We start from the raw sequence: 11,128 nt of genomic DNA on the forward strand, positions 1-11,128 counted from the left end.
CCCTCTGCCAGCTGGGATCCAGTGGCTGTAGTCCTGTCCTCCCCACCAATTGTGTCTTCACGGCAAAAACACAGATTGGGCAGGATTGCTATCGTGCTGTGAAAACCGCCTCATCTGAAGTGTAAGCAGAGGGGGTTCTATTGCTTTTTGATCTCATCTACATGGTGCCTACTCCATCTAGGTTAAAAAAATCTTTTCATTTGTAATCATAGCTTAGCAATGCTTATCTACAAAGGAATAATGTTTTAACTTGTTTTTAAAATGTGTTAGCCTTAGAGGCACAGCTTAGCTTCACTTCTACGTGCTAAATACAAATGCAATGTGTGCTATCTGTACTAGAAGCTTCCCATACAAAAACGTTTGTGTGTAAATGGGTTGGGACTCAAACTTCTTATATCCCTGTTTTCACAATCAAGCCCATACCTAACCCCTACTGTGCTCTTTGTTAATGTTTCTTAACAAAGCTCAATGCAAGGAGAGGTCGTGCATCTGGAACTCAGTGTTAGAATCACAGCAGAAATTCATAAATAGACCCTCATCATCCTTAGTGCAGTAGTCAGAGTAAGAGATTTTTGGATCACAAACTGCATATTCACTTAATGCCAACTGAAGATAAAGAAATGCAATTGAAATGCCTGTATTTTATACTTAATCTGACTAAAAGAAGAACAGGAGTACTTGTGGCACCTTAGAGACTAACAAATTTAATCTGACTAGTATATAGAACCCTACAGAAGGGGTCAACTTTTCCTGATGAACAGTTGCAGGACTCTAGAATGCTGCCTGGCTAACATAAGCCAAACAAAATAAAGCTAGAGCAAGTGTAATAAGAACAACCTTCCTCCTTTCCCTCCCATCCCTAACAGTTTCAAAGTAGTCATAGTGACTAGCTAGAATATGTACTACTAAATCACTATACAAAATTGTGTACATAAGCAAAAGTAGCAAATCTTGTACATGTACCAAGTGTATTAATATTCACTTCCCAGCACAGCAGTTTTGGAGTTGTCTTTGTAAGAATTACTAAAAACCCACACTACCACGTGACTTCAAAATGTCATATTTTGGTGACATTTTGCTGCACAAATACTTTCATTTTACTCAAATAAAAACTGTATTATTTTCTTGAACTAAATCTTTTATTTAAATAATTGCTGATCTGGATCTTCTTGTATAAAAATAAATTCCTCCAAGGGGTTCTGATGATTAGCTGGCCAACAGCTTCTTTCACATGTGTAAACTATGACTGTTCCAAATTCCACTGACAGATCTGAAAAAAGTAATATTTAAGAGTTTACAACATGTAGTGTATTAGTGGTTAACATATTAAAAGGCAGCTGTTTATAACTGCATTCACAAAAATGTATAAGCAATATGCAACAAATAGCTATTTACATACCTAACTGGCCATTTGTTCATGTGCAGTTCTAAAAATACAGCCCTTTCTCCACAGGTAATTAAAATATCTATTTAGAGTGGAGCAGATAGGTAGACTGGTACAATTTTAAACAACTGTGGGATGCTAATTAGTGTCCCAATCTGGCAAACACTTATGCACATGCTCCACTAAGCATGTGAGAAGTCCTAATGACTTAATTATAAATGTCTTGTAAGCATATGATGGGGTAAGGGGGCACTGGCAGTAGCTAGGCCAGTGGACTACTCACATGCCTAAAGGTAAGCAAATGTGTAAATGTTTACGGGATACTGGGCTTAATTGAGTGCTAAGTTTCTGGACCCTAAAAGGTTCCATTTAAACTTAGAAGTTCTTTGACATTATTTAAAAAAAAAAAATTATTATTATTATTATTATTATCTAAAACTCATATTCCACTTCATTAATTCAGGATTTCAAATACTAATGACAGGCTGAGAGATATTATTAATTCAGTAGCTAAAGGAAGGTTGGACCCCAGAAGCCCAAGAAGGTTTGGTTAAAATTGACTTATGTCTAAGGAAAAAACTATATAGTTTCGGTTATACCTGTTTGTCTTCTATGCTGCAGAAATGTTCCATTGCTTCATAAAACTTAATTTGAATGTTAATCATTCTGTAATACATATATAATTACAAAGTCTCTCTCCTATCAGATGCCTCTAAAATATAATTATTTTCTAATGTGAGAATATACATTTCATTATCCATCTCATGTACAAAACAGCATACAGTAATTTAGAAATGAGATTTCTCCGTCAGTTACAATACAAAAAATTACTGTAATAGTTATAAAATTCAGATGGAAGTGTGATTTTTTTTTAAATTGTCAATCCTTTAAATGAAATTCACAAAGAATTTTAAGCAGGCCTCGGGCATACTACCTTAAAATTTACTCCACTTTTTAAAAAAAGACAATGGGTCAAATTCTGTTCTCTCACATTTGTATCAACCACTGTGGCTTCATTGAGGTTGAATGGGTATAAACACAAAGAATATAGTTCAGTATGTTTTTGGAAAAAAAAATCACAATCCAATTTGTCTGGAACATCTTTACCGTAATCCACAGTGTAGAACAGGGGTCGGCAACGTTCGGCACGCGGCTCGCCAGGGTAAGCACCCTAGCGGGCCGGGCCAGTTTATTTACCTGCTGACGCGGCAGGTTCGGCCAATCGCGGCCCCCACTCGCTGCGGTTAGCCGTCCTGAGCACATCCCTCGGCCTGCGCCGCTTCCCGCCGCCCCCATTGGCCTGGGACGGCGAACCGCGGCGAGTGGGGGCCGCGATCGTCCGAACCTGCCGCGTCAGCAGGTAAATAAACTGGCCCGGCCCGCTAGGGTGCTTACCCTGGCAAACCGCGTGCCGAACGTTGCCGACCCCTGGTGTAGAAGGTTGGTTTCAGTGAAGCCTAAATGATCAGTGTTCTGAACTATATTTTGATATAAATACATAATAATCATGGTTTTGTTTAGTAACTAAACTCTCCTCACCTCAAATACTGTTAACTTTTAGGGCTTGTCTACACTTGCTGTGCTGCTGTAGAGTTTAGTGAAGATGCTACCTATGGTGACGGAAGAGTTTCTCCTGTCAGTGTAGGTACTCCACGTCCTTGAGAAGCAGTAGCTATATCGATGGGAGAAGCCCTCCCAGGGACATAGCACTGTATACACTGGGAGTTTGGTTAGCATTACTGTTGCTCTGGGGTGTGGATTTTCCACACCCTGGAGTGACATAGTTATACCAACACAAGTTAGTAGTGTAGATTAGGGTTTAATCTCCTAAGTAAACATGGAGTACTTTGTCACTTCAAGGTTTTAAAGAAAACCTCGAGATTTTTAAACAAACAAAGTAAAGCTGCTTGTATGTGGCTGCAGTCTTGTTTGTGATGAAACAGAATTTTAACATATTTATTCAGTTCTCAAGTCTTCAGTTTGGACTAGTATTACACGTTAATTACTAAGCAGGGACAAGGAATTTTCTTGACTTCTCTTATTGGAAAGGCACTAAGGAAAATATGAGGCTTTGATCAAACAGTCTCAGTAAATAGGAACAAACAGGAATGGGAATGTTGCTTCTCATTAAAAGGAAACTGAACAGCTAAAATTGAACAACAGTGAGTCTTGTACAAGATGCTGTCCTCACAAGACCCCAGAAGCATTGAGTACAACCTAACCAAAGGCTACCTCCAATATTAGTTGGCTTCTTGATTGGCTTAATGGTATTAAAAATAGTTATTTCATTCACTGTGTACATTCTGCAAGAAGCAGCCTAAATTCCAGGCCACTATAATCATAAATCAAACAGCAGATTGACTAGTATTCAGTTAAAGCAACGAAAGATTTAACCTGCATCAACACTCTTCAGCATGCTGACCAGTGCTGGCATAAGTTGAAATTCAAAGACTCTGTTACTTCCACAGCTGTTGCAGACTGGAACCATTTTATTAATGTTGGATGAAGGACATGTTATAAATAAAGGCTGGCCACCCCAGGAGTATCTAGAGAAGAAAAAGACCCCTTATTTACATTTTTTGCAACTAAATCTCATTGACAAAGACACGTGACAATGTCACATTAGTACTTGGGATTCTAAATCTAAGAAGCTGCTTGCCATACAAATAGGCAAAGATTCGGATTCCTGCTGATGCCCTAAGTTTTAGAAGTATTCATCCATTATTCACAAAGGTTAAAAGTGAGGGAAAGACTTAGAGGGTCATACAAGAGAGCTGGATGCGATAAACAATGCAGCCTCCCAATATTTAAAAGAAGACAGAAGCCACTGACTGATGCCTATAAGATGTGCAGTACCCTCAACTCTCCCTAAATGCAGTCGTGCAATTCCAGTTAATTGGGAACAGAGGGCTCTTAACATCTTGCAATAGTGTGGTCCATTACAGTAAAGCACAACATTTCTGGTACAACAGAACCCTCATCTCCCAAGAGGCCAAGAACCACTGTTAAAAGGTAGCTTCTGCTTCAATGCAACATGTGGGATACCGTTCTGCACCTCTGAGAAGCACACCACAGAAATCATAGTCCAAAGGTAATGAAACTAAGGTGCACCTCTCCATTTCTGGGCTGCTCTGGGGCCTGGGATGGAGTTACAACACCTGATTATCAGCTGTCTATGGACAGCACTGCTGCTCAGGATCGCCAATGATCTGTGTACTAAGGTTTCCACCACAAGCCCTGTTCCTCACACACACGCCAGAGTCTCAGTGGTTGTCTTTGTCGGTCTTCCTCAGTTCTCCCTTGACCAAATCCAGGGCTCTTTGCTCCTCCAACCATTTTTACTGACATAAAGCGGTCAGAACAGGGGGTGAGACTCTCACCTGTTCTGAACACGGTTTGTTTTTGTCATCTATTACTGTATCACACATACCACATTTAACAACTCTTACAACATTAAAATAAATTTTAAAAACATTATATTTTCAGTGATGTCAAATCAAAGACTTGTTCATTCTCCGACACAAATGACTGACATTACATCCCACCAAAAACATGTTTAGATTATCAAAATACCTTAGAATTTGTTCATGACAGGCAGAAATTCTCTTCATAAATTTATGGAACACATGGTCCCTATTTTTGACTTCACTCTTTTCATACTTCTCATTATCACCTTCACCAACAAAACTAGACAAATAAGGGGGAAATTTTGCCAGTAAGGTGCACAGTACAGTATACGTGTTCAAAAATAAGTATGGTTACTCTGGGGAAAAACAACACACTTTTGAAGTTTCTTGTTATATTACCCATAATGAAATGACACTTGTTTCTTAAATTAGAGGCAACCCTTTATTAAAGTGTAATTGATCAGTTTGGTCCTGATTCATAGATATTCACTGGCTCACAATCATTAAAGCTATTTCTAACTAACCTGTAATATAATGCATGAAATAAAATCCACCACATATTTGTTTATATCTACTGTCATTCCCTTCTGTGATCTCTCAAAGCCCTTCCAGTTTTTAATTTTGGTGTTGTTTTTATTTATTGCCAATACAAAATTGTAAGTCCTCTAACATACGGGTCCATTCAACTGAACGGGAAAATTACTTCAGAGAAGCACGTATGGATATCCTGCAAGTGATATGATCTTTCATACTTAAGTACCAGATTGAGCTCCCTCTTTTCTGTTGCGGAAGACTATTTTACATTCTAACAGAGTGGCAATTGTTCCTGTATAAGTGGTCAACTACACAAGTGTTCTAGCAGCATACAATAACTCTAATGTCCAAAATCTATTTTTCAGACAACTTCCTTCATAAAGTCTCTATGGGTCCATCTCTCATAGTCATCCAATCCCCCTACTCAAATCCACAGGAAAAGGAAGTTTCAATACTAATCTAGAGAACTACGAGTATACTGGACATAATCCATACATCAAACATAATTAATTGTTAATATATAATTAAGATAGCATAAAATTGACTGATGCTCTAATGTTTTAGACCTTGAATAGTGATTTAGCTAATTTTGAAGAGGTCAGCAGACAGGAGCTTATCAAATGGTCTTCATTTAACAGTGCAGACTATAAGCCTATTCTCACCTTTCTGACATCAACAGTTCCAAATCAACGCCCTCCCTCTGTTGATATTCCTTTAAAAGTTTGTGTGCATGATCTGTATCAAGGTAGTCAGTGTAGTCTTCCTCATCCACAACACTGATATAGTAGGACTGGAATCTGGGACAAGAGGTAGGCATTACTATCCCATCTCCACATGGAACTGGCCTATGTAAGGAATCAGAGATATCTGTAGTTTCTGACAGGCTAAGTCCTTGAAACTGGGATGCACACTCTGTGGCTGTGGACAAGGAGGAACTGCTCACTGTGTTTAAGCCAAGTAGGTGACTGGTGGTTTGCACAGGATATTCTGTTTCATCACAAATTCCCCAGTCATCTGCTCCATCACACCAATCGTTTGTTGCAAAGTTATTCTCTTGTTTCTGAGAATAAAAAGAACAATTTTCAAGAGCTGTGTCCCTAAGACATTTCACACATGCTTTTATAGACACAAATGAAGGAACTAAGTTTCTCAGTTTAATGCTTAATTTAATTTTCCCCCAATGCTAGATACTGACACTAAAAATGCCCAAAACAAAGAGAAACATGCAAAACAAATGTATAACATGCAAAGATTTATCTATGGAATAGGATATATTATAACTTCAGTTTTTAAAAGTTGAATCCTTGTGGCAGGTGGAACAATGGTAGGACTTACTACAAAATTATGGTTCACCATTTCTGTCAAAAAAAAATCTGATTCGTTTATTGCCAAGTCAAATTAATCAATAACTGTACAAACAGACTTCAAGTCTATCAGTATGAAAACCATACATTTTTATTCTCACCCACCCATAGTTTAAAAAAAAGAAAAAGTTGTAATAGGAAAATCTCAGCTGTGAAGAAACTATACATTTTGTTTGAGGTTCCTAAATATTACACTCTATATATCACACTTAAAAAGAAATCATACTTGCAAGTTATACCTGCTTTAATTTGCAATCTTGTGTTTCTTTTCCTTGCATCTGCAAATACTGGGAGCGTAACACTTTCCAGCTTTAAAGTGAAATATAAGAAAGTGACACTTAAGAAAAACAAGTAATTAATGTGATAAAGGCAAATGAAGATAACAGGATTCATTTTTTTATTACAGTAGCACCCACTCAGAAGGCTCAGAAGAGAAATGCAAACCATATACATACCTTTCTGATTTTCCCCAGCAGCCTTTCATGGCACAAGCAAATACATTAATGACACGGTGGAATAGTGAGCCTTCAAGGGGGCAATATATCTGCACTATGTGCATCAGGGTGGCACCGCAGATCCCACAAGAAGGATAAGTCATGGTTACTGAAGGGGCACAATTCTAAGAGACACAAAACAGTGGCCTTGATTAAGGATGATTTCAAGATGCACTGCACAGTGGTATTTAATGCATTGAGACCTGCTAAAGCAGGATATGAGAGGGGGATATAAAATTATGGTGTGGAGAAAGTGAATATGGAAGTGTTATTTACCCCTTCACATAACACATGAACCAAAGTTCACCCAATGAAATTAATAGGCAGCAGGTTTAAAACTAACATAAGGAAGTACTTCTTCACACAACACATAGTCAACCTGTGGAACTCATTGTGAGGGGAAGTTGTGAAGAATAATTGGGGTTAAAAAATAATTAGATAAGTTCATGTAGAATAGGTCCATCAATGACTATTAGCCAACATGGTCAGGGGCTCAACCCCATGCTCTGGGTATCCCTAACTTTCTGACTGCCAGAAGCTGGGACTAGACAACAGAGGATGGATTGCTCAGTAACTGTCCTACTGTGTTCACTTCCCTCTGAAGCGTCTGGCCACTGGGGAAAGCTAGGTTGGGTGGCCCATTGGTCTGAGCCAGTATGGCCTGACTTAACATGGCTATGCAAAAATCCTTCAAATACCAGTCCGTATTCCAGCCGGGCTGACAGGTGCCAGGCGCATCTAGGAGAACTGAGCATGCACAATCGCTGGAGAAAACGGAGGTCTTTTGACATCCCTGGTTAAGCTCGTTACACTAATTGAGGCGCAGCTCCTGCGGCGAGCTCGGGCGAGCAGAGCCCGGTGCGTGCCCAGGGCTCACTGGGACTCTCCCCAGGCGGAGGGAAGTGCAGGATCCGGGGGGACAACGCCAGCCGCGTTGGCGCCGAGCCGCTGCCCTGCAGGGGACCCCGCACGGTGGATTTTACCAGCAGGTCGCTTTGCTAGTGCGCTACAAAGCAGCACAGGCCTCGCACCGCCCTCAGGGTGCCCGCAACGACCCGGGCTGGCCCCGGCAGCGACCGCTCTGCTACCGGCCCGGGAGCCCGCCCTCCCCTGTCCGGCACCCGCGGCCAGCCCCGCCCGGGGCCCCCCTTACCGGGGAGCCGCCCAGCGTGCTGGTGGCCCAGGACGGGGGCTGCAGGCTGTCCCGGCCGGGGTCCGGGATAGCGGCGTCGCGGAGACCCAGCAGCACGCGGGGCTCCGGAGCGCGACAGGCAGAGGCGGCCATGCTGGCCTGAGCGGAGCCTGAGCCCGAAGCACGTCGTGGGCCCGGGCCCGGGCCCGCCCACGTGACTAAGGCAGCCGAGAGGGAACAAATGCAGGCAGGGAACCTTTCCTCCCCGGAGTCAGAGCGCCGGGCTGGGGATTGCGCGAAGCCGCCCTCCGGCCCGCTCCCAGCAGCCCGTGTGCGGCGGGCAGGCCCCGGTGATCGGAGGCCGGTGCAATAATCACGGGGGGTGGATGGGGGCGGGGGCTGTGGCTGTGCGCACATTGAATTCACGGGCGGGGCGGGGCGGGGGGGGCTGGTCTGCTGATGGGGCCGCGCCCCACCCCGTGGGCTGTACGCCCAGCGCTGTCTGGGCCGCGCTGCTGAATAAGCTGCCCCCGCCTGGCCAAGCCCGGAACGCTGCTGCCCAGCGCTTCGTGTCCGCCCACCGGCTTCAGGCGCTGGGGGGTGACCGTGGTCACCGCGCCGTGGCCGACGTGCGCTCTGCCCGTGCACTCACATTTGCTCCAGCATTTCTAGCTACAAGTGAGATTTTAGTCAGAGACTCAGAGGAGCCAGAGTGGGGCAGTTCATATCCCACAGGGTAAATGCCTCAGTGCAAAGACGTTGTAGCCGTGTCAGTCCCAGGCTATGAGAGGCCGGGGGGTGAGAGAATGGGGTTGTCATTGTTAACTTTGTGATTGCAGAAAACCGAACTCGTTGCCCTGGCCTGTTCGTTCTGTGAGGCCCCACCCCTGCTCACTCCATCCCCCCCTCCCTCGGTTGCTCGCTCTCCCCCACCCTCGCTTACTCGCTCTGGGCTGGGGCAGGAGCTTGGGGTGCGGGAGGGCGTGTGAGCTCTGGGGTGGGGGGTTGAGGTGCAGGAGAGGGCTCTGGTCTGTGGCCAAGGGGTTTGGAGTATGGGAGGGGGCTCAGGCATGGGCTTGGGGTGCAGACTCCAGGAGGGAGTGTGGGAGGGAGCTCAGAGCTGGGGCAGAGAGTTGGGGTATGGGAGAGGGTTTGGGGTGCGGGCGGCACTTACCTCAGGCAGCTCCCAGATGTGCCAGCATGTTGGTCTTAGGCGGAAGAGCAGCCAAGGGGCTCTGTGCTTTCCCCCAACCCCCGGCGCTGCCCCTGCAGTTCCCATTGGCCGTGGTTCCTGGCCCATGGGAGCTGCAGTGCTGTGGCTGTGGGAAGGGGCAGCATGCAAAGCTCCCCTGGCCACACCTGTGCTTAGGACCCGGCGGGACATGCCGGCCACTTCCAGGAGCCCTTTCAGCATCCCTTTTCAACTGGCCGTGCCGGTCAGAAACCCGATGCCTGACAACCCCATGAGGGAATAGCTGGTCCAGTAAAAGATATTACCTCACTCACCTTGTCTCTCAGTGCAAAAAAAAAAAAAAAAAGACACTGCATCAACAAAGAGCCCCAAAGAAATCTGATATGATAATGCAATTAAATTTTACATTGGTGCAGGCGCTTAACAGTGAAAAGCCCTTAAGATTATTTATCTCACACTTTAATATTATTTTTTTCACATAATCTCAGAATTTCTCATCAGTCTAGGTTTCATTGAGGGGATAGAATAAGAAATTCAAAAATTGAGACGTTAACAGTTGTGTATATAACATTTATAAGAAAAGGGGCTAAGGAATAAAAAAGTGATTATAGGTATTCAATGTATTTATAAATGAACTGGGAAAAGGGGTAAACAAGGAGGTGGCTAAATTTGCAGGTGATACAAAATTACTCAAGATAGCTAAGTCCGAAATAGACTGTGAAGAGTCACAAAGGGATCTCACAAAACTGGGTGACAGGGCAACAAAATGGCCGATAAGTGCAAAGGAATGCACATTGGAAAACATAATCCCAACTATACATACAAAATGATGGGGCCTAAATTAGCTGTTACCCATCACGAAAGAGATATTGGAGTCATTGTGGATAGTTCTCTGAAAACATCTGCTTGATGTGCAGCAGCAGTCAAGAAAGCTGACAATATTAGGAACCATTAGGAAAGGGAGAAGTAATAAGACAGAAAATATCATAATGGCACTATATAAAGTGATGGTATACCTACACCTTGAATACCGCAGGCTGTTCTGGTCACCCTATCGCAAAAAAGATAGATTAGAATTGGAAAAGGTACAGAGAAGGGCTACAAAACTGATTATGGGGTATGCAACAGCTGCCATATAATGCGAGATTAAAAACTATTAACTTTGGGACTGTTCATCTTGGAAAAGAGAAGACTAAGGGAAGATATGATAGAGGTCTGTAAAATCATGAATGGTGCGGAGAAAGTGAACAGGGAACTGCTATTTACTCCTTCACATAACATAAGAACCAGGGGTCACCTGATGAAATTAATAGCAGGTTGAAAACATACGGAAGTACTTTTTCACACAACACATAGTCAGCTTGTGGAACTCATTGCCAGGGGATGTTGTGAAGGCCAAAACTATAACTTGGTTCAAAAAAGAATTAGGTGAGTTCATGGAGGATAGGTCCATGAATGGCTATTAGCCAAGATGGTCAGGGATGCAAAACCGTGCTCTGGGTGTCCTGAGCCACTGAGGCCTTGGCTACACTCGTGGATTCACAGCGCTGCCGCGGCAGCTGCAAGTACTCCACCTCTCCGAGGGGAATAGCTTGCAGCGCTGCAAGGGAGCGTGCAGTGC

General features: G+C 43.6%; 1 protein-coding gene across 4 annotated transcripts; it reads right to left on the bottom strand.

Annotated features, from left to right (window-relative positions):
* Nucleotides 1–1,120: 1,120 nt before the first annotated feature.
* Nucleotides 1,121–9,629, bottom strand: PDCD2L (programmed cell death 2 like). 4 transcript variants are annotated; one of them, XM_042852158.2, is made up of 7 exons: nt 9,490–9,617; nt 7,145–7,308; nt 6,929–6,998; nt 5,988–6,385; nt 4,958–5,071; nt 3,779–3,930; nt 1,121–1,270 (listed from the first exon to the last, which is right to left on the bottom strand). In XM_042852158.2, exons 1-7 carry the CDS (start codon nt 9,613–9,615, stop codon nt 1,140–1,142), a joined length of 1,155 nt encoding a protein of 384 aa, XP_042708092.2. In that variant the 5' UTR covers nt 9,616–9,617; the 3' UTR covers nt 1,121–1,139. The 4 variants fall into 4 exon arrangements, with proteins under 4 accessions (XP_042708092.2, XP_005290000.2, XP_005289999.2 ...); XM_005289943.3 differs by lacking the exon at nt 9,490–9,617 and adding an exon at nt 8,572–8,706; XM_005289942.5 differs by lacking the exon at nt 9,490–9,617 and adding an exon at nt 8,337–8,554.
* Between the last annotated feature and the right edge of the window lie 1,499 nt (nt 9,630–11,128).

Source organism: Chrysemys picta, chromosome 14 (assembly GCF_011386835.1).
Source record: "Chrysemys picta bellii isolate R12L10 chromosome 14, ASM1138683v2, whole genome shotgun sequence".
NCBI lineage: Eukaryota > Metazoa > Chordata > Testudines > Emydidae > Chrysemys > Chrysemys picta.